Source organism: Chrysemys picta, chromosome 5, assembly GCF_011386835.1.
Source record: "Chrysemys picta bellii isolate R12L10 chromosome 5, ASM1138683v2, whole genome shotgun sequence".
Taxonomy (NCBI): Eukaryota; Metazoa; Chordata; order Testudines; family Emydidae; genus Chrysemys; species Chrysemys picta.
This window is the reverse complement of record NC_088795.1, coordinates 129,154,573-129,177,584: the sequence shown is the minus strand read 5'-3', so window position 1 is coordinate 129,177,584 and position 23,012 is coordinate 129,154,573. Positions and strand designations below refer to the sequence as shown.

The 23,012-nt window shown below is 48.5% G+C and overlaps 1 protein-coding gene across 1 annotated transcript in view; it reads left to right on the top strand.

The window, feature by feature from the left end:
- Positions 1 to 11,742, top strand: part of POLR1A (RNA polymerase I subunit A) — a 53,977-nt gene extending 42,235 nt beyond the window's left edge. The window contains exons 27-34 of the mRNA XM_008169701.4: positions 1,376 to 1,533; positions 2,608 to 2,737; positions 3,522 to 3,638; positions 4,612 to 4,869; positions 5,700 to 5,900; positions 6,699 to 6,816; positions 8,134 to 8,298; positions 10,915 to 11,742. Coding sequence (XP_008167923.2) covers positions 1,376 to 1,533; positions 2,608 to 2,737; positions 3,522 to 3,638; positions 4,612 to 4,869; positions 5,700 to 5,900; positions 6,699 to 6,816; positions 8,134 to 8,298; positions 10,915 to 11,015 — 1,248 coding nt within the window. The 3' untranslated portion in view covers positions 11,016 to 11,742. The remainder of the gene's footprint in view (positions 1 to 1,375; positions 1,534 to 2,607; positions 2,738 to 3,521; positions 3,639 to 4,611; positions 4,870 to 5,699; positions 5,901 to 6,698; positions 6,817 to 8,133; positions 8,299 to 10,914) is intronic.
- Positions 11,743 to 23,012: the final 11,270 nt, after the last annotated feature.

The following is a 23,012-nucleotide window of genomic DNA, read 5'->3' as shown; positions in this document are numbered from 1 at the left end:
ATCTACCACGCCTCCCAGTTTAGTGTCATCTGCAAACTTGCTGAGGGTGCAGTCCATGCCATCCTCCAGATCATTGACTGTATAAAGTAAGACGTATGACTATATAAAATAAGAAGTACTTGAATTAAAATTAACTTGAATAAGAGCACTATCACAGGCTAGAAACTGACCAAAGGACTATGAAGAAAGGGTAATAATGGTGAATAACAATATGTTGAGGGGAAGGTCCACGCATTATCTCTGAGGCAGCCTGTCTTGGTCTTGCCACCCGCTCATTTTGTTAAGCTCTTGAATTAGAGATTTTCATTATCTTTAGCCTTTAGGAAATGTGTTAATCCTAAAGAGATTTGCATTAGAGCAGTGGTGGGCAACCTGTGGCCTGCGGGCCGCACGCAGCCCATCGAGGTAATCCAGGAAAAGCGAGCCGCGAGACAGTTTGTTTACATTGACCGTCCATAGGCACGGCCGCTCCCAGCTCCCATTGGCTCCAGACTGCAGAAAACTCTACGAACAACCCCCCCTCTCCCCCGCTTCCTGCACCCATCGCTCCTCAGCTGCAGGGGGAGAGATCACTGTATAGGGAGCTGCTTCCCCATCCACCCAACCCTTGTGCATTCAGACCCCCTTATACCCAGATCCTCCCGCGGAGCCTCCCCCCGCCTCCCCCCCCCCCAAAAAAAACCCTCCCCTCCTCCCGCAGAGCCCCACTCCCTCTGCACTTGGACCATCCCGACAAGCCACCCGCACTCAGATTCCCATCTCATTGAGCCCCAACCAGCTGCACCTGGATCCTCACCCCACTGAGACCCATTACCCCAGCATCTGGACCCTCCACTGAATCCCTCACACCCAGACCCCCATGCTGAGCCCCAACCACCTTCACGTGGACCCCCCTGCAGAGTTCCTTTACTGTTGTACCCAGAACCCCCCCAACAAGCCTCTGTGCATCCAGAACCCCCTGCATCGGGATCCCCTCACTGAGCCACCCGCACCCAGATTGCCCCACATAGAACCCTCTGGACCCACACCTGGATCCCCCCACACTAAGCCCCTTCACACTTGGATCCTGCCTTGCTGAGCCTGCCAGCTCACACCTGGTGCACCTGGCATGGAGGGGCAGGGCCCTGGGGCGTTTCTGGGGCAGGCCTAGTCCTTGCGGAATTTTAAAATATTGTGTGCAGAATTGTTAATTTTTTGGCACAGAATTTTTTGGTGCAGAATGCCCACAGGAGTACAGGGTGTAGTCTCCTTCCCCATGTCCCCAAAGCCAGCATGCATGGAGTGTTTGACAGCTTGCTACATGCAACTTGTCTCCTGGGGAGTGGATGAAATGCCTTGCTTGGAGGAGGCAGAATCTCACTCGCTGCTATTTCAGGTCTTGCAAAAAGTTGAAGTTGAGGAGTCTCTGTGCATAGAAGGGAAACTAAGCAAACACCGTCTCTACCAAATCAAATTTTATTTCCTGCCATATGAATACTATCGGGAGGAGAAGTGTCTGAAGCCGAGGGACATCTTATACTTCATGGAAACACGGTCAGTTCACTTTCAAATCTCTCCGCTGTTCAGTTTTCACTCATCCCAGCTGCATAGTCCTAAGGTTCATTCTTGGCTGCAGGATCTCGCCAGTGCTGCTTGAGGCTTCCAGTTTTGGACACTCATGAAGGGATCTGTGCAGTAATGTCTATACAGCTGTTCCCGGGCTAATAAACGGATTTAAATGAAGAATGGCAAAGGTTTCGAAATAATAAACTGTAGAGAGCTGCACATGCATTTTATAAGTAGTTTGTATATGGGGAGGGGCTGAATTTTCAACTGTTCTCTACTGACACGCCTAAAGAATAATTTGTATAATCAACCCCCTCATCCGCATGTGTAGTATCTATTGCAGTTAGGATCGTTGAATTATAAGGGATTCTATGACTCTCTCTGATCAAATAGGAACTTTCTCACATCAGTAACATTTCAGGAGAGGCTGATTTTCAGTGTTTATTACCAAATGTGGCATGGCTGAGAGCAGATGGTTTCACTGGGGAGACTGATCCCTTCCATCAGATCACTTAATCCAAACTTTACATATACAGTAAAAGAAAACCCAAGAGGAACCAGGCTACAGTTGTTTGAAAGCTGTTTGGGTTGCGTGACGAGGGATACTTCATCACCATTCCAGCATTCTTTGTTTTTCCCTCAGGCAGTGTTAGCTCAGACTGAGATCTTTAATAAAAAAAAAGTCTTGATCACTCTCATTGCTAAAAAATGTGACTGTGATCATAAACCAGCAGCACTGAAAACTGCTCTCCTACCTCTCTTTCAGTTTGATAGCCCACTGATCTTGATAGGTGAGCTAATTGTTTGTTTAAGCTTTAGATAGGTGGTTTCATATGTAATTGAAAGAGACACAACATCATTCTTGGGAAGAAAAAAAGGAGGGGTGGGAGGAAAAGCAAAATAATTTGTCCCACCTTAAAAGTCCCTTTACATGCATCAATGAGTTTGTCCTCTGCTTCTGAATTGACTGGCGTCCTGAACAGAACATACGCATCTTGCAATGCCTGGAAGATGTTTGTGGTACTTCTGAGCATGGAGATTTTGCACTGCATTTTCTTTTAGATTCTTTAAAATCTTGCTGGAAACGATTAAAAGAAAGAGTGCAAAGCTGGCATCTTTCAATGTGGTCAATACTCGTAAGGCAACTCGGAGGGATCTAGATGGCAGTGGCGGAGAATCCCAAGAAAACCAGGTGGGGAAAAAACGAGTTTCTTAGAAAATCCCTTTACATTTTTCTTTGTGAGCTCAGCTCACCATTAAAATGCTATTATCCATAGAATGCTAATGTTTGTCACGTATAGTGCTTTATATGACTATACAAATACTATCTCCATTTTTGAAGCACTAATAATTCTCTAAAGATGCCCTTTATGTATATTGACAAGGGTCTGAAAAGCCAATTTGGTGACACACTGTGCTCAGAATGACGTTCCCAGAGTGTGGCATGGAAATGAATAGCTTACTATAGTTTGGCAAACTAAGGTCGTCTAAACTCCATGTCCCTTAGGATTTACTGGATGAAAGTGTCCGGCTGGCTTTAGCCCTAGTGATTGCTGCCCTTGCTTTGCTCTTGGGTTGAGGACCTAAGGGTGCAGCATTTTTCAAAGCCTGCTGGCCAGCTCCCTGTTTCATGTGAAGGCTTTGGGTGTTGGCTAAACAGGGTGATAGTGGATGTATCCTCTACAGAATTGTCTCTTGTTTAATGCCTGAAAGTATTGCCAGCTGGGCTTTGTTGCTCCTGTATAATAGGATTCTGAGTGTGACTTCTTGTACTAAATATTTGTCTACTTACATTGAAAACAGTCTCAGGTGGAAGGATAGGAGAATGTTGCGTTCCAAAGGTTTAGCAGAGTGCTTTTAGTTCAGGGGACGCTTCCAAGTGGTCAGGCTTTTTCTTGTCTAACATGGGGCATATTCCAGGACCAGAATCAAAATAGAGAATCAGCTTGTGCTTCTCACTTGTAACGGTTCTCCAGACACAGGATGATCATGAAGCTGACGAGGAGGAAGCAGGGAGGCTCATTGATGGTGAAGCAGATGAAGGAGATGCTGATGCTACAGATACAAAACGAAGAGAGAAGCAGGAAGAAGAGGTAATGACTTTGGGACCAATTCTAGAGAGGTGCTGAGGACTTGCAACTGCCATTGACTTCATTAGAGCTGGTTCAGAGAATTTCCAGCAAAATGTCAAACAAAAATGGGAAAGAAATTGTGAAAACGTTTTCCTGTTTTCTGATCAGCTCTATGCTTTGGTGGGAGTAGCAAGTACTTAGCATCCCTGGAGATTTGACCCATTCTGTGAAATGATTGGCCCGGAACCTCGCCTTGCATCAGAGATTAGGTATAAACCACCTTGTCAATCTGGACACCATTTGTCCAATATTCATTAATCTGGTAGACCAAAAAATATAGAAATTAGAGATGACAAAGACTTGGTGGATTTTCTAGTCCGTCCCCTGCTGATGTACGATTGATGCATCTGGTAGCCAAGTTGTCTTTGTAGTAATTCAATCTAAATTTACTTAATTTCATCCCATTACTTCAATTTATAACTCTTCTACAGAATTAAACAAATCCCCTCCTTATGTGTTTATATTGTTAACATGTCCCCTATTGTATAGCTATTTTAAGGCCTATATCTATCATTTCAGTGTAAGGGTGAACTAGTTGAAATATGTGGAGTTCCTTTAGTCACTCATAGAAACATTGCTCTCTTCCCAGGATCCTTGAGGAAACAGCCATATTTTGCATGATGGTGGTGTCCATTTGTGTGTGTGTGTGTGTGTGTGTGTGTGTGTGTGTGTGTGTGTATGAGACGCAGTCTGAAGTTAATAACACTGAGAAATCATGTCACGATTGCAAAGAAATTGAGACTAAAATGAATGCGTACCACTGTCTTTATAGACAAAACCTGCCTTTTAAAGGGTTAAAAGTGAACTTCATGTCAACCTGTCTGTCAGGAAGATCACTTCCACAGTGAGGGGTTTGTGTGAACAAAACTGCTTCCCGCAGTGCTCTCCACATATATGGGATATAGATTGGATTTTAAGCATATAATCTCTGCAGGTTGATTATGAGAGCGAGGAAGAGAACAGTGAGGAAAATGGTGACGAAAATCCAGAAGAGGAAGAAGGCATGCTGCATGACGATAAAAGGGCTGAGGATGCTGAAGAAGGGGTTCAGAATGAATATAATTATCAGACTAAAAAAGAAAAAGGACCCAAACCAGAGCATTCAACACAGCTAAGAGTTAGTGCTGTAATGAGCAGTCATCCGTCTATAGTCAACTACACGTATGATATGGAAAATGAGCTCTGGTGTGAGGTAAGATGGTGGTGACTGGAAAACTTCTGCGTGTGTGTGTGTGTGTGTGTGTGTGTGTGTTGATATCTTCAAAGCTACAGTGCACAGCTACTATAATGCAAAAAATAAATAAACCTCTCTAGTAGAATGCTACTTCTCTGTCTCAGCACTACTGTTATTCACTTGCAGATAGGATGTCTATCCAGCTCATGCATGTAAGCAGACATTTCCTGGCTGTAGATTTGAACTTACAGGAGATGGCAGTATTTTTTCTAGTGGCAGTTAACAAGTTTTCATTCTCCCTCAAGCTTTTTCTTAATACACACCTAGGTCTTTCCATATGCGGGATGAGGGTTGACATTACCATGGGAGACTATTTGGGTGTGCTATAAAGGCAGATAAAAGCAGGGCAACAATAGGCTTGTGTGTGTTCAGAGCAGGGAAACCTGCATAATCCTCCAAAGCCCACGTCCAGCAAAGAAGACACGTGTTCGTTGAGGTGTGTGAAACAAGCATGCAGCTTTGCAGCTGTAAGATTTGGCTTAATCGGACTGAGCAGCAGGTAAAGGGATCCTCTGTGTGGCTGAAACAAGAGCGAAATTGTTTAGAGCTCATGTCAGTAAGACCTTAGCTGCAGTGAGTGAGTGAATAGGCCTGGAGTGTATTGTTTCCTGTTAATACCCATCTGTTGGAAGCTGTATCATCAGGATCTGTCCATTTCTAAATAAATGAGTACTAGGATAAATGTGTTTTTATAAATCTCATTCCCCTAAAAAGAAAGAACCCAGTGTTTGACCCTTATCTCCCTGCCCTCTGACTCGGTCCAACACTGTATTGTTCTTCTCTTCTAGGTTTCACTGAAGCTTCCTCTGATGAAGGCATACTTTGACCTCTCCTCCATCCTAACGTCCCTGATGCAGAACACAATTGTCCATGAGACAAAGGGGATCACGCGGTGCTTCTTAAATGAAAGCACCAATAAGAAAGGGGAGAAAGAATTTGTTTTAAACACCGAGGGAATAAACCTCCCAGAGCTATTCAGATATGCTGATGTATGTAACGTGTTTATAAACCCTGAGACTTCTGTAATTGTTGTGTAATGTTCTAGGGAAAAAACTGGGAGGCGGGTACCTACCTTCTCCATTGACTTTCATTGGGCGCTAGGCACCTAATTGCTTTTTGACCCTCTGGAAATCTCCCCCCAGCAGGTTCAAAATGCATGTGCCACATCTCCCTCAAGTGAACTCTTAAGTCACTTTCCGATCACTTCAGATGGACTTTTGGGCAGAGGCACAGAGTATCTTATTGCCAAGATAATGACCAAAGAGGCTCCACTCTCCTTGCAGCTGTCTCTGAAAGTGTTACTTGAGGGAGCTCTCCCATCTAACTGAATCACAGTAGTTGGAGATGAATAGATCTGTTATGCTGCCTACCCCATCTCCCTACAAGTTCAGGATTGTTGCATGCAGTGCGTGCTCCAGTGCTTGTCTGAGAGTTTCAAATGTCCCAAGCATCATGCTTTCCATTGTGTCAGAGACTTTTCCATAGTTCAATAGATCTCACTGTTGGGAATTCCATCAGAAATTGTTACATTTTTTCTTTGCTTAATTTCCATCCCTTACACCCGGTGATGTAAATGGTGATGAAGTTGTTGACCTGAGTATACAACTATATGTGCATTTTCTCTATGGCTAATGCTGTGCCTGCATCTGATCGTGTTGTAATTGACTATATTGGTTCTCCTTGAGGTAATTTGAGCAAGTGGAGAATTGGAGAAAAATTATCGCAGCTTATCTGGGGGAGGTACAGTGACTGGAGTAATAACTTACACCTGTCTTCCTTGCCTCCAGCTTTTGGACCTAAGCCGGCTTTATTCCAATGACATTCATGCAATGGCTAAGACCTATGGAATCGAGGCTGCCCTGAGGGTGATTGAAAAGGAAATTAAAGATGTGTTTGCTGTGTATGGTAAGATAGTGTTGTTAGATCAGCTGAGTTAGTCTTGTGGTTCATTTGATTTTTCGTTAAGATGGGAAAACTTTGCCACTGGAAATAGGTTTGGAAAGTGACCTCTTTGCATTAGCTACTCCTTCACTTGTGTATTTTCAGTCTCTTCTTTGAATCTGTAATTGATGTATCTAACTTCTCATATTGAAAATCCATCCTCATGACATGTGAGCATCTTCTCTGAGATAGTTTTCTCATTTAATTGATTGGTTTCCATTTATTCCTCAGTAAAATCACTGGAGGATAGTGACTCTATTTTCATATATATATATAAAAATAGAGTCACTATCCTCCAGTGATTTTACTGAGGTGTGTATGTGTGTATATAATATAAAATATTATGATGGCATTAGCCATTTCACCTTAACAGTTTTGATGGACAAAGTAAAAAGGATTTATTTAAAAATAAATTATTTATTTTTAAATAAACTCTTTTTACTTTGTCCATCAAAACTGTTCAGGTGGCATTAGCCATTTCAGCTTAAGTGCCTGCCTACAGAGATTTGTCTTTCAGTACTAACTGGCCCATGTCTTACTATGAATTACAGCCAGTGAAAAGAGGGGAGGCTGTTTTGGACTGCTAGTCTGCAAATGCCTCTGTAGTAACTGCTCACTAATATCCCCATTTTTATTAATGCCTGACTTTCTTTGTGCTATTTAAGAGCCCTGGGATATTTGTTGGTAGAGGCTGTTAACAGACTTCACCATCACACTGTATAAATGTCCAAAGCGCCATCGTAATTATGTGGTATACACCTGCTGGGGTAAAGCCTCTGACCTCCTGCGCATGTGTAACGATTCCCCAATAACAACGCTCTGATGTTCTACTGCACAGGATTTAGGGGTAACCATGTGGGGAGGCAGGGGGCAGAGCTCTGTACTGTAGCGGCTGGACCAGAAATGACTTAGCCAACTTTGGCTGAACAAAGATGATGCATGTATTATTGCTATCGTTTTAAAAAATATGTACTACCCCAAAAGATTTGCATACTGTTGTCATACATGATGAAACATTTGGGTAGCTAAAGCATAATTACCATTATAGTCTCTCTGCAAATCCATTATTTCATGCAACAAAGAGGAGGTCTGATAGTGTTGCAGGGAATGGTTGATGTCAGTTACTGAAAGGAGAAGCACCACTGCATCATTAGTGACTTACTTGTGTCGTGGTGAAGGAAATAGAGATTCTTACCCACCCCATTGACTAGACTATAGGGATTTAACTTAGTGCTGGTTAGTTCTTGAATGTTCTCACGTTCCCTTTTCCTGCATTGTCAGGTATTGTGGTAGATCCTCGGCACCTTTCTCTTGTGGCAGATTACATGTGTTTTGAAGGTGTTTACAAACCACTGAATCGTTTTGGAATGCAGTCCAACTCCTCCCCTCTGCAACAGATGACGTTTGAAACCAGCTACAAATTTTTGAAGGAAGCGACAATGATGGGTAAATAGTTTTAGTTGAATTCTAAGTCTCTGCATTACTGCTGCTGCATTTCACATCTGCTTGGTTTCCCTTTATAACTCTCCACTCTACTGAGAGATATTTAACTACATTTTAAAACTCTCTACAGACTAAAATGTTAATGAGCTCCTTGCATGACAAAAAGTTTGAGTTAAATTGGGATGCTCTTTTTAATATAGTGCTGACAGCTGAAATAAGAAGACTCCCCCATGGTGTGGTTTGTGGAGTCTAACATTCTTTCAAGAATCAGATAATGCTAGTCTGTAATTCCTTGGATGGTCTTCTGTCATTTCTATTGGGCTAAATACATGTAACCTTTTGTCCTTGGGGTGAGAAGTATTGAAAGTGCATAGCATAGTGGGTGGTGCTTGGTGTTCCGATCTCTACTATAGCTGTGCAAGCAAATAGCTGTCTCTGATTTCAGTAACAAATAAAGCCTCTTTGTTAGCTAATTGCATAAGACAGTCATAACTGTTCTGTTTCAAAGCAAATAGTTGTTCTTTGAACAATTGTCTATGTGCCCCAAGCATTCAAAATCAGATTATTTTGTCCTGCAGTGCCCTAAGTCTCCTTGTGGGCCCCCATCCAAGGGTCCAGCTGTCCCTTGGTTCCTTCTTGCTACCTATGACATCAGTGAACTTTTGTGATCTTTCTTAGGCTAGTAAGTGGTGGTTTCTCTTGTTATACTCCTGTTGGCGTTTTAAAAAAACTTTTTTTCTAATAGATTAAGGGACAGCCCCCATAACAGGATCTAGCTACTATGTCTGAGACAACGTCACGGGGGTTTAAAGCTGCCCATCTGGTGATGTAGCTGTTGTGCCTTTTTGCCTTGGAGAAGTGCACGCTGTTGTTAGATGCTCAGTCTGTTGCCCTTTCCCCCCACTCAATGAGATCCTCTTCAAAACTTGAGACAGACGGGCCCACTAAGCCTGAACCAGGCCTCCTCAGCTAGTGCTCCTATGAGCTGTGGCTGTACTCTAAGCTCCTGGGCTCACTTTTCATTGAAGAGATCAAATCGTTTGACCAGCAAGTCCAGCAAAGAGCCAAAACCTCTTCCACCCACCCTTCAGAAAGGGGTAGGCAGGAGGAGTGAGCGCAGGCATAGGTCACTCTCTCGGATGCCAATGAGGCAAAAACCACACCAGGTCATTGTGTCACTTCATGCCACTCGGCCAAAAGCCAGTCACAGCCCAAATTGGGTCCCTCTGATGCCAAACCCATTGTTCTGCCTGAATCTGTGGTCCACACTTCTCCCAGGTCCACACTTCTCCCAAGACCAACTTTTCAGTACCAATGTTGACACACTTGGTGCTGAGTACTCTGGTGCCCATGACTCCAATACCTATCTCTACAGTGCAGATGTTTCTCAAGAGATATTGCAAGGACTGTGCGATCAGAAACATCCTTGCCCTCCTCTTCTGCCATTAGAGGTCCTTCTGCTTCAATACTGATTATTAACATACAATGGTACAGATGAGCGCTCCAGCTCATGTTGTGGGGTCGGGGGTTTAAGATCACTATAGGATACAAGATAGGGTAGCTTCCCCTTTAGAGGAGGATTATTTATTTTCTTCCTGTCCTTCTGAGTATAATAGAGATGTCCCCATTCACCTCAATCTCGCTTTTATGAGCCTTCCTGGCCTGCTGGGGAGTCCAGGAATCACCCTTACAAATATTGACACTAGGGATCGTGTGGGGGACATTCAACCACCGCACCTCTTAAGACCTGCAGCTCCTTACCCCTACAATATACAGTCATGGCCTTGAATACCTTCCTCTACTTCCTTCCACTGCAAAACATGGTAGGTCCACTCAGAGAGTCAGTTGGTACAGCCCCACCACCTGCACCAGTGAGAACATGACAGTGAGGAGAAACACCTGCAGAAAATGGAAGAGCCACCAGGGGAGTAGTAGTTTCCAGTTCAGGAGGCCTTCTGCCTCTCCTCCTCTGCTGCACATTCCACATCTAGCTCACAACAGCAACTTTGACACCATCAAGACTCAATCAAACCATTACCCTCCCCACCTTTTTTATTTTGGGAGGCTTGGACTCGGATCACCTTGGACCAATCTGGGACTCAGCATTGACCGAGAAGTCCAAAGTGTTGCCGATGAAAAGATAGAATTCTTACAGGAGCTGTGTTAGATTTGAGACCAGCAAGAGTTTATCTACCACAAAATAGGGTCCATGTCATGGTAGACCTCACCCAGGGATGTCTGTAAGAACATGCCTCAGATTTCTTGGACACATGGCCTAGTGCACTGAAGTCACACAGCATGTCCGCCTTCTCCTGTGTTTCATAGAAGGTTGTCTGTATATCTACCCAGCAAACATTAGCCTCCCCGAGCCTGTGGTTCATGACGCTATTGATGTCAGAGCAGGTACTCTAGTGTAGAACTATTGTGAGAAAAGAATCAGGTCCACATTTTCCACAGACGTAAATTCAATCCAAACAGCAGGTGGCAACATCTGTCTTTAGATGGCAGGTCTGACTCTTTGTAAACAAAATAAATACTTGGATCATTAGCATTTTTGTAACCTGTGAAAGACCTTTGGAAATGGCTCTAATCTGATTTTTATTGAACTCTTTGGTTTAGGTGCCCATGATGAGTTGAGATCTCCTTCTGCATGCCTGGTGGTAGGAAAAGTTGTCAAAGGAGGGACTGGTTTGTTTGACCTCAAGCAACCCCTTACATAGTGTTTTGCCTCTATTATTTAAAAAAAAATTAAGTGTGGCCATCACAAGAGATGTACCTGCACTGCAGTTGTTTGCAAAGCCTTTGATGAAATGTCAAAACCAATGAATGTTTGTACAAGTCCATTAATGATATCTTCGGGGTGTGGAGGGATTCTCTATAATGTATCTCCAGTTATTCTCTTGATCGCCAATGGGTTTGTTAACCTAACTAAGTGATGTACTTTGACTGTAAAGTATTTGATGGGAATGTTCATGCCTAAAAACTATCCTCTGGTCTAGCACCCTTCCTTCTCTCCCTCTGCCCCCTGTTCAGTAGTGATCAAAATGAAATAATTGTTATACACTGGAGAGAGATGAACAACGCTGTGTGTGTCTGATTAGGAGCCAGGTGTAGCATTTGACATGTACAATTTAAAGGGGAGAGTCTGCTCGCATATCTGAGGTATCTGCAGCATTTCCAGTCTATCTGGATAGGCCTTGGATACCACATTGCTCTGTCACATAACTGTACCTAATCTTATTTTAAATAGTTCTGGGACAAACTCACAAGTGGGCCTGAGGAGCAAGCAGTGTGTTGACAGGAATGAAACTTGTGTGCTGGAGACAAGTCCTGTTTTTTTATTGTATTTATTTGTACTATACTGTTATGATTTTTAAAGAGATCCAGGGCACCTTTTCCTCTTCGCTCCAGTCATTAAAAAGAGTGTGTCTGTGACAATTAATGGGCTCTCTGGCTAAGACCATGATTTGAATGCCGTGTATTCACTAGTTCTTTTAGACCATTCCAATATCTGTGCTTGCCCCAAGCAGAACTGTCCTCAATGAAATGTTGTTTCCTCTTTCGTTAAGATATCTCCCTAAAGCAGCTGGAGCAAAATGAACTGCTGCGAATGTGATTGCACAAAGCAAGCATGTAACAATATTGTAAAGCAGAGTTTAAACTCCTACAGTAAAAGCTTTTTTATCTGGCATGTTGGGGGAATGGAGGGTGCCGGTAGGTGAAAAATTCCAGTTAACTAAGAGGGAGGGAGTTTGGGTGCAGGAGGTGTTTCAGGGTGCTGGATCCAGGGGGCACTGCCTTGGGCAGCTCCCTGCAAGCGGCCATCTGTTCCTGCTGTTCCTAGGCAGAACTGCCTCGCCACGAGCGCTGGCTCCGCAGCTTCCATTGGCCCGGGGAACAGCCCAAAGTGAGCGCCCCCTGGATCCGGCACCCTGAGCCCCTGACCCGAACCCCCTCCCACACCCCAAGCCCTTCATGGCCGTTTCTCCGCCTAGGAGCAGCAGGAACATGTCGCCACTGCCAAGGAGCCACGCGGAGCCAGGTAGGGAGCCTGTGGGCCCCATGCCAACCGGATTATAAACCAGACTTTCTATGAAGATTAGAAATGCCGGTTTATAGAACTTTCCGGTTGGTACAGGGCCGGATAACACCGCTTTTACTGTATTTTGGTTTAACATTATTCTTGGTAAGGGAGGATCTGTAATAAAGGACATCAAGTCAGATGTTGGAAAAACACCTTTGTGTAGTTTCTCTTTGCTGTGGAAGCTCTAGCATCAGCATGCAGGATCTTTTACTTCCCAGCAACAAGCTAATGCAGGAGTGCCCAGACTGTGATGCTGAGAGCCATGTTAGCCACTTATCGGGAGTAGTTAGGGTGATGTAGTGTCCGTGTAGATGCTGGGTTCCTTATATCGGCTGTTGGCTGTCATTGTCATGGCATGGAGCCATGAAATTGACAAAAAAGCCAGGCTGTCACCCCGATGCAGGTGGGGTGCTTCAGCTAGAACCCTGCTCCCAGCTGGGCTGTGCTTGCCACCCTGGGTTCTGGCTCCCCTAGTCTGGCTGCTGCCTGGGCTCCCAGCTGGGCTGCGACCACCCAGCTCCCCAGTGGGATCCCGGCTACGGCAGTGTAAGCTGGCGTGGCCATCCCTCTGGATCTGTGTCTGAAGGAGGCCATGCCTCCTGGCGGTTTGGTCTGCTAGAGTGACTTCCCAAAGGAAGTGAAAACAAAAAGGGGAGAATTAGCGGTTCTCAATGGGCCCCGGCCTTCAAGCAGGGCAGGGCCGGGCCATAAACAGCCTGGACTCTGGCCAGCAATCAGGCACAGCAGTCAGCAAACAGGGCTCTGGCCTGCAGTCAGGCAGAGCTGTAGCAGTTTATTAGCCCAGCTGTTAAACAAGGCAGGGCAGCAAACAGTCAGGGCTGTAACTCCAGCCTCGTCTGGGGGCTCCAGCAGGGGTGAGTGCCAGTCACCATCTGTGGGGCTCAGCTAGGGCTGACTGAGGAGCGCAGGCCCCCTGGCTTAAGGAGAGGGAGTACTGACACCCCAGGGGTGAGGTGGCAGGGGGTCACGGGCCTGCCCATCTCCACTGCATCCCAGCCCAGGGCCCTAACGGTCGCAAAGTTGGGGATGAAACGTCTAAAGCCCATGTGTCCTAGAAACTGCCAGACCTTAGTAGTGGGAGCTGGATGGTCATGGATTGCCTGGATTTTCCCAATAAGGGGGCACAGCTTGCCTCGTCCCACGGTGTAGCCTAGGTATGTTGTTTCTTGCCACCCAGTTCAGCATTTCTGTGGGTTCGTGGTGAGACCGGCCTCCCAGAGGGTTCTCAGGACCGCCACCAGCTGGTTTAGATGGTCCTCCCAGTGATGGCTGTAGATTACTATGACGTCCAGGTAAGCGGCCGCGTACTCAAGGTGAAGCAGGAGGAGACGGTCCATCAACCTCTGGAATGTCCCAGGGGCACCATGCAGTCCAAAGGGCATTCGGGTAAAATAATAGAGCCTGCTTGGGGTGACGAAGGCGGTTTTCTCCTTTGATTCCAGCATCAGCGGCATCCGCCAATACCCCTTGGTTAAATCCAGGTTGTCGATATACTGGGCTTCCCCCAGCCTGTTGAGTAATTCATCCACCCAGGGCATTGGGTAGGCTGGCCTTTTCTCCGAGGACCAGGTGACATTCAGGCTGTCACCTGATCCCTGCCCTCAAAGCCATCACCTAGGAGACAGCTAATAGTCCTAGAGGGGGGCTACTCCCACCTTTTAAAGGACCATCCTACCCTGTGATACAGATGTCTATCACCAAAAAAAATTATTTCATTGCATTGGGCCCATCCAGTTAAAAACTTTTGGCCTCCTATTCAGCAAGTCAACATCCCTCTAGTTTGCCATGTGGAACAATTTGGAATGAGCAGCATCAATTTATTCCTTGCAGCTTCTGTATGTAGACCAGGCCTCAGAACATAACATAAGAGCGTCCATACTGGGTCAGACCAAAGGTCCATCCAGCCCAGTATCCTGTCTACCGACAGTGACCAATGCCAGGTGCCCCAGAGGGAGTGAACCTCAGCTGTGTTAGGAGCCTCATTCTCTGTGGTCTGTGTTCTCTGTGAACTATGCACAGGGAGGATCCCATTACCGTTTACTCATAAAAGTGTTAGCACACCAATCCTGTTAGTTATCATTAAATATAGATAATTGTATGTTTATAGTGTCCTGTCTATTTATGGAAATGTCAGATAAAACATTTTATAATGGGTCCCTGGCACTTACCTGAGTTTAATGACCATTATCTCTGAACCGCTCCTGTTTTTTATTGATATTTTGAAATCAGATGACATTGTTGCTTTGGGATGTAACTCTGCTTCTTCCCTGAGGAATCCTCACTCATTTTGTTGCCTGTTTCCTTGTCCTCTGCCAACAGAGCTGCCCACAGCCTTGGATGGATGTTCTTTGCTTTAGAATTCTTAAAAATTGAAATAATGTACTAACGATTTTTTGTGTAATCTCACTGATCTTAGCGTGGTGATAAAGTGACTTGGGATACATTCTGTGAAACAGAACTGGATTTAATTTTTGTTTTGAAAGTAACCAGGGCAAAGCTAAGCTTTGTTGGTACCCTTGGTGAAGAAATTTTGGTGTATCCCCAAGTCGGCAAAAGGGCTCCTTACGTTCTTCTTCGAGTGCTTGCTCATATCCATTCCATTAGGTGTGTGCGCGCCGCGTGCACGATCGTCGGAAGATTTTCTACCCTAGCAACACCGGCGGGTCGGCTGTGGAGCCCCCTAGAGTGGCGCCTTCATGGCGCTGAATATATACCCCAGCCGACCCGGCGCCCCCTCAGTTCCTTCTTACCGCCCCTGACGGTCGTTGGAACTGTGGAGCGCGGCATAGCTGTCCTCCACTCTCCCTAGCTTATTTTGTTGTATCACAGTTATAGTTATAGTTATAGTTCTAGTGTTTGTAGTAAATTAGTTAAGTAGTTTTAAAGTTGTTCTAAGTAGTCCAGGGGATTAAGGGGGTCGTCTCCCCCTTTCTCCACCGGCCGCGGGCCCGGGCTCATGCCCAACGCTCCCGGCTTCAAGCAGTGCGCCTCCTGCGCTAAGCCTATGCCCACGAGCGACCCGCACGACTCCTGTCTGAAGTGCCTGGGAGAGTCCCACCAAACAGATAAGTGCAAGATCTGTAAGGCCTTCAGACCAAGGACCAAGAAGGAGCGGGACTTTCGGCTCAGGCAACTCCTGATGGAGGCGGCACTTAGCCCGGACACTCCTTCTACGGGCCAGGCCCCGGCGCCTAGCACCTCGGTGCGCAGTGCCCCGGCGGCACCGGCTATGACGACCACGCGAGTGGCGTCAGACAAGCCTCCCCGGCACCGGACCTCGTCGGCACCGCAAGCACAGCAAGTGCCTCGGCGCCGGTCATTATCCCCGGGGCATAAAAAAGCCCATAAGACGGGGACATCCGTGCCGAAGACGCTGGCTCCCCCAGTGCCGGGGGTAGAGCCGCGTCCGCCGGTGGAGCAACGAAAACAGGTGCCTCCAGCACCGTCGACTCCGGCGCCGAGGCCGTTGAGTCCGGTGCAAATAGCGTCTCCACCGAGGCCGGCGGTGATACAGTGTCTCCCGTCGACTCCAGAGACCTTCGCGGCGGCGAGAGACTTAATAGCTCTCACGGAGCCGGCACCGCCTCAACCACCGGCACCGACTGCACCGTTGACTCGCCCGGTCCAGTCGAGGGGGAAACCTGCCTTGATGCGCCCTCCATCACAAGGGCTGGAACCTCGGCACCGATCCAGGTCCCGAAGCAGGTCCCCACGCCGCTCGCAGTCCCGGCACCGAATATCGTCTCGGCACCGGTCGTACTCGCGGCCAAGATCTTCTTCGCGGCACCGCTCTACGTCTCGGCACCGATATGATCGTCGGCACCGATCAACGTCGAGACGTAGTTCTCGGCACCGCTACGGTCGACGCTCGACGTCGAGGGGCCGCTCCCGGCACCGGGCATACTCCAGGTCCTCGTCGAGGTCCAGATCCGACTCCCGGCACCGACGAGGTCATCGGCACCGGTCGCGGTCCCGGCACCGATCGCCGGCACCGCGCAGAGATAGATCATCTCCGGACCGGCACCGTGCGGCACCGCAGCCCACAGGGATCGTTTCATCTCTCTCGGCACCGCCATGGCCGTCAAGATCGGTGTCTCGCTCCTCGGAGGACCTGTCGAGATCGGCATACCCCCCTCAAGGGCAAGCCGAGGAACGAAACTTGGGCCATTGGCAGGAGATGGCAGAGGACCACTCTCATGGACCATCTCACTGGTCGTTTTGGACCCCGTGGGCGTACCACCAGGAGCAAGGGGCTCCAATACCATCGACCTCTCGCTCGGGTCACTCGGTCAGAAGGGCCCCAGAATCCACTATCTCTCGGCCTCCACCAGGAGGCATGGAGGCTTCCGTGTCCACGCCACCCGACACCATGGACCCAAGTGCAGGTGATTCATAGATTCATAGATTCATAGACTTTAAGGTCAGAAGGGACCATTATGATCATCTGGTCTGACCCCCTGCACGCTGCAGAGCAGGGGGATCAGGACCCCCCCTTGGATCCAGTACCACCGGAGGCATCCTCCTCCTCCTCTCCGGATGAGGCAGTGGCGGGCACTTCATGTACGGGTCCCCCTCCGATAGATCTTCGGGCTCACCAGGATCTCCTGCGTAGGATGGCCCGTAATATGGACCTGCAGGCGGAGGAGATAGTGGAGGTGCACGACCCGATCGTGAATATCCTTGGAGCGGATGCCCCATCGAGGGTGGCGTTACCCCTGATCCGCACGATCCAAACGAATGCGGATACGATATGGCAAACTCCTGCCTCTATTCCACCCACAGCGAGAGGGGTGGAAAGGAAATACTTTGTCCCGTCTAAGGACTATGGGTACTTGTATACCCACCCCCAACCGTGTTCACTGGTGGTGGAATCAGTGAATGCACGAGAGCGCCACGGCCAGCAGGCTGCAGCGCCTAAATCAAAAGAGGCTAAGCGGCTTGATCTGTTTGGCCGTAAGGTTTACTCAGCCGGAGGGCTACAACTTAGAGCGGCGAACCAACAGGCGCTACTGAGCCGCTACAATTTCAACTCCTGGAACTCTATGGGGAAGTTTAAGGAGTTGATTCCCCAAGAGTCCAGGGAAGAGTTTGGAGCCATGGTAGAGGAGGGCAAGAAGGTGGCTCGGACCTCCTTGCAGGCCTCCTTGGACATTGCAGACTCAGCTGCGAGGACCCTGGCTTCGGGTATCGCTATGCGCAGGATCTCCTGGCTTCAGGTTTCGGGTTTGCCTCCGGAGCTGCAGCAAACCCTACAAGATCTGCCCTTTGAGGGTCATGGATTGTTCTCAGATAAGACGGACTCTCGCCTGCAGAGCCTCAAGGACTCGAGAACAATCATGCGCTCCCTGGGGATGCATGTTGTGGGCCCTCAGCGCAGGCCATTTAGGCCGCAGCCTCAGCGCTTCTACCCCCCCCCGCCTCGTCAGAGACAGGACTCGGCCCGGAGGCGAGGGCGAGGTGGTAGAAGAAGGTGGACCGGCCCTCAACCCGGCCAGAACCAGGGGCCACCTAGACCACCTTCAGGCCCCAGGCAGAACTTTTGAAGGTGCGGTCGAGGACGGCGCCCCAGTCATCCCCCAGGATCCAGCCCCCTCCTTTCGGGATCGCCTCTCCCACTTCCACCGTGCTTGGTCCCTTATAACTTCGGACCGTTGGGTCCTCCGCACGGTGGAGAGGGGATACGCTATCCAGTTTTCTTCTATTCCCCCCTCCCACCCCCCTTCCCCGTCCCTCTTCAGGGACCCTTCTCACGAGCAACTTCTTATTCAGGAGGTTTCTACGCTCCTGGCCATGGGGGCCATAGAGGAGGTTCCGATAGAGTTAAGGGGCAGGGGATTTTATTCCCGTTACTTCCTGATCCCCAAGTCCAAAGGAGGTCTGCGGCCCATCTTGGACTTGCGCGGACTCAACAAATTCGTAGTAAAGTTGAAGTTCCGCATGGTCTCTTTGGGGGGCCATTATCCCTTCCCTCGATCCTGGAGACTGGTTCGCCGCCCTCGACATGAAAGACGCATACTTTCACATCTCAATTTACCCACCTCACAGACGCTTCCTGCGATTCGTGGTAAACGCGGTGCACTACCAATTTGCAGTCCTTCCCTTCGGCCTATCCTCGGCCCCAAGAGTGTTCACGAAATGTATGGCTGTCGTGGCAGCGTACCTTCGTCGACAAGGGATACAGGTGTTCCCGTACCTAGACGACTGGCTGGTACGCGGTCGCACCAAAGAGCAAGTTCAAGCTCACGTCCACATAATAGTGCACACATTCAACGAGTTGGGCATCCTGCTCAACAAGGACAAATCCACTCTGGAACCTACCCAGAGAATAGAATTCATCGGCGCAGTTCTAGACTCCAGACGTGCACAAGCCATCCTGCCAGACAACCGCTTTGGCACCATCACGAGCCTCATTCAAGGGCTCCAGGCCTTCCCAACTACCACGGTGAGGTCGTGCCTTACCCTGCTGGGTCACATGGCTTCCTGCACGTACGTAACCAGGCATGCCAGACTTCGGCTTCGCCCACTCCAGACCTGGGTGTCGTCAATATACCGCCCACATCGGGACACTCTGAACATGGTGGTCACGGTCCCGATCTCGGTCCTGACCTCCCTCACCTGGTGGCTAGATCACAATGTGGTCTGCGAGGGGATACCATTTCACGCCCCACAACCCTCTCTGCACCTGGTCACAGACGCTTCATCTCTGGGTTGGGGCGCCCATCTCAACGAACACCATACCCAGGGCCTGTGGACTGCATCCCAGCTAGCCCTGCACATCAATGTTCGGGAACTGATGGCGGTGCGCCTGGCGTGCCAGGCATTTCTCAATCTCCTACGTGGTCGTTGTGTGTTAGTTCTCATCGACAACACCACGGCCATGTTTTACATCAACAAGCAGGGAGGAGCACGTTCGTCAATTCTATGCCAAGAGGCCATTCGCCTGTGGGACTTCTGCATCGCCCACTCAATCCACCTCACGGCATCGTTCCTCCCTGGAGTCCAGAACACTCTAGCGGATCGACTCAGCAGGTCCTTCCAGACGCACGAGTGGTCTATCCGTCCGGACATCATACATTCCATCTTCCAGAGGTGGGGGTTTCCCCAGATAGACCTGTTTGCATCCCGAGACAACAGGAAGTGCCACGTGTTCTGCTCCCTACAAGGTCGAGCTCCGGGCTCCCTCTCGGATGCGTTTCTCCTTCCCTGGAAAGACCACCTGTTTTACGCCTTCCCTCCGTTTCCTCTGGTCCACAAGGTACTGCTCAAATTGCGCAGAGACCAGGCACAGGTAATTCTGGTCGCTCCAGCGTGGCCGAGACAACACTGGTACACCACACTGTTAGAACTCTCGGTTCAGACACCGATCCCGCTTCCGTTGTATCCGGATCTCATCACGCAGGACCACGGCCGGCTGCGTCACCCCGACCTGCAATCACTCCACCTCACGGCGTGGCTGCTCCATGGTTCACCCAGGCAGAGCAGCAATGCTCGCACTCTGTCCAACAGATTCTGCTGAGCAGTAGGAAGCCCTCAACACGCACCACGTACCTGGCCAAGTGGAAGCGGTTCTCCTGTTGGTGCGAACAACGAGCCACGTCCCCGTTGCGGGCACCCATTCCTCTCATTTTGGAGTATCTCCTCTCCCTAAAACAGCAGGGGTTGGCGATATCTTCAATTAGAGTTCACCTGGCCGCTATATCGGCCTTTCACCCAGGGGAACTCGCGTCCTCGGTATTCTCTAACCCGATGGTCGTTAGATTCCTCAAGGGCTTAGACCGGACGTACCCACAACAACGTCAGCCCGTTCAGACGTGGGACCTCAACCTGGTTCTCTCCAAGCTCACAGGTCCTCCATTCGAGCCACTGGCCACCTGTTCTCTTTTGTACCTATCCTGGAAGACAGCCTTCCTCGTAGCCATCACCTCAGCAAGGCGCGTTTCTGAACTCAGGGCGCTTACATCCGAGCCCCCTTATACAGTTTTCCATAAGGATAAAGTGCAGCTTCGTCCACATCCTGCCTTTCTCCCTAAGGTGGTTTCTCCATTTCATATCAACCAGGACATCTTTCTCCCGGTCTTTTATCCCAAACCACATGCCACTCGCCAGGACCAACGTCTCCATTCCCTGGACGTGCGAAGGGCCCTGGCCTTCTATATTGACCGCACAAAGCACTTTAGAAAGACGACGCAACTCTTCGTCGCAGTGGCCGACCGAATGAAAGGCTCACCGGTCTCCTCACAACGCCTATCCTCCTGGATTACGTCTTGCATCCGGACTTGCTATGACCTGGCAGGTGTCTCAACACCGCACCTCACCGCTCACTCCACGAGGGCCCAAGCCTCCTCGACTGCTTTCCTGGCACATGTTCCGATACAGGACATTTGTAGAGCGGCGGTTTGGTCATCAGTCCACACGTTTACAGCTCACTATGCACTAGTGCAGCAGTCCAGGGACGATGCTGCCTTCGGGTCAGCGGTTTTGCACACAGCAATGTCTCACTCCGACCCCTCCACCTAAGTTGGGCTTGGGAGTCACCTAATGGAATGGATATGAGCAAGCACTCGAAGAAGAAAAGACGGTTACTCACCGTTGTAACTGTTGTTCTTCGAGATGTGTTGCTCATATCCATTCCAAACCCGCCCCCCGTCCCCACTGTCGGAGTAGCCGGCAAGAAGGAACTGAGGGGGCGCCGGGTCGGCTGGGGTATATATTCAGCGCCATGAAGGCGCCACTCTAGGGGGCTCCACAGCCGACCCGCCGGTGTTGCTAGGGTAGAAAATCTTCCGACGATCGTGCACGCGGCGCGCACACACCTAATGGAATGGATATGAGCAACACATCTCGAAGAACAACAGTTACAACGGTGAGTAACCGTCTTTTCATTTCCCCTTGCCTGGATTGTTCTCATCTCCAATCCCTTATTTGGGCTATGATCCCATCTCTTTCCTCTCAACTACGTTTTAGATATGTGTATGCCATCATCAAAGATAAGGAACCTTCCTTTTATCACCACTTAATGGCTGAAGTGATAAAGGTCTAGGCTCTATGAGGTAAAGGATCAGAGTTCTAATCCTGGCTAATGTACATCCATGGTAGCAGATTCATTACCTGCTCATTGGTTTTGCTGATGTGGAGAAATGCATCTAGGTCAAGTCCTGGCTGGTGTTCAATTTTAATAGAACTATCCGGTTTTTAAGATTATCATCATTACCATCTACTGTCAAAAGTCTCCTGGATTCTGAATACCTTCTGGGTATGCTGGGTAAGTCAGATGTGGTCTAGTGTTGTGAGAGTAGCCTGGGGGGCCAAGAACTCCCGAGTTTTGTCCTGCCTGTGACATTAGTTCACTCTGTGACCTTGGGTAAGACACTTAACACCTATGACTCAGGCCTGGCCTACACTAGGAAATTAGGCTGGTATAATGGCGTTGCACAGAGGTGTGAAAAATCTAAACTGACCTAATTCTTCATGTAGACAATGCTAGGTCAACAGGAGAATTTCTTTGTCAGAGAGATGCATCCCTTTGTAGATGTCCCTTCCCTCCGCACACCCCCTGCATGTTTGTCAAAATGTTTTTCTGAGAGTAACCAGGAAGGGAAACAGTAGAGTCCTGCAAATCTGCGGGTATCCACTTTCTATCATGGATCATTTTTGAGGATAGCAGCTCGGCTGAGGTCACAAATTTTGTTTCTGCGCAGGGCAGAGCTGTAGCACAGACTCACCAGAGTAGGTGGAGGGACGCAGGCTCCCCACAGCTGCCATCACAACACTCCCTGACCCGCCTCCGACCGGGGGAGGAGGGGCATACTGCACAACGGGTATGCAGGGTCGATGTTGGACAAGGATACCTATAAACATTACTATGGGGTCTAAGGTTCACTCTGATTCGCATTGACAATAAAGAGCAGCTCTTTTGTGAAAGCTGAGTCTAAAAATGGCATTGCAGGGATGCTTATTGTCACTGTGACTTCATATCAGCTCAGTTTTCAGGCAGAAGCTGTTTTTCCTGCAGTTGTGGAAGATCAGCTGAGCAAGAAAGGGTGGAGATTCAGAAGGTGGAAATAACTTTGATGATGTTTCTTTAAATAAAACCTTTACATTCACATATTACTGTGTCACGGTGAGTCAGCGTCCCATTGTTGCAGTTTGTAAGTCATCCATTGTATGCATGGGTGTGGGCCAGCCTTCAGGAGTCTCCTGATCTGTAACTTTTTTTTAAAGCCTGACACTGCTTAGAAAATAATCTTCTGTAGTAATCAGGGTGGTTTCCGAGTATTGGTCTAACATCTATTTATTGATGCAATGATGAAAATGAATGAACTGGTACTCAGCCCCCTTTATCTCTGAACAGTGTGGTGTCTATGGATGGAAGATATCAAGTGCCCTGATTTCCTCTCATCTGGAAATGGTTCTTTCTTGGTTCTGTACCCCATTGACAGCCTAAGTGGGGTCAGGTACATTGTGATCCTTTGTGCTCCTCTAGATGCAAGCAAAGCAAATAAGATGGCAGATAGACCATAAGTCAGTGGGGCTGACCCACTTGCTCAAATAAAGCTCCCACCAGCAGCAAAATCAATCGCTTCCTGGATTGATGCATTGTTCAGAACTAGAA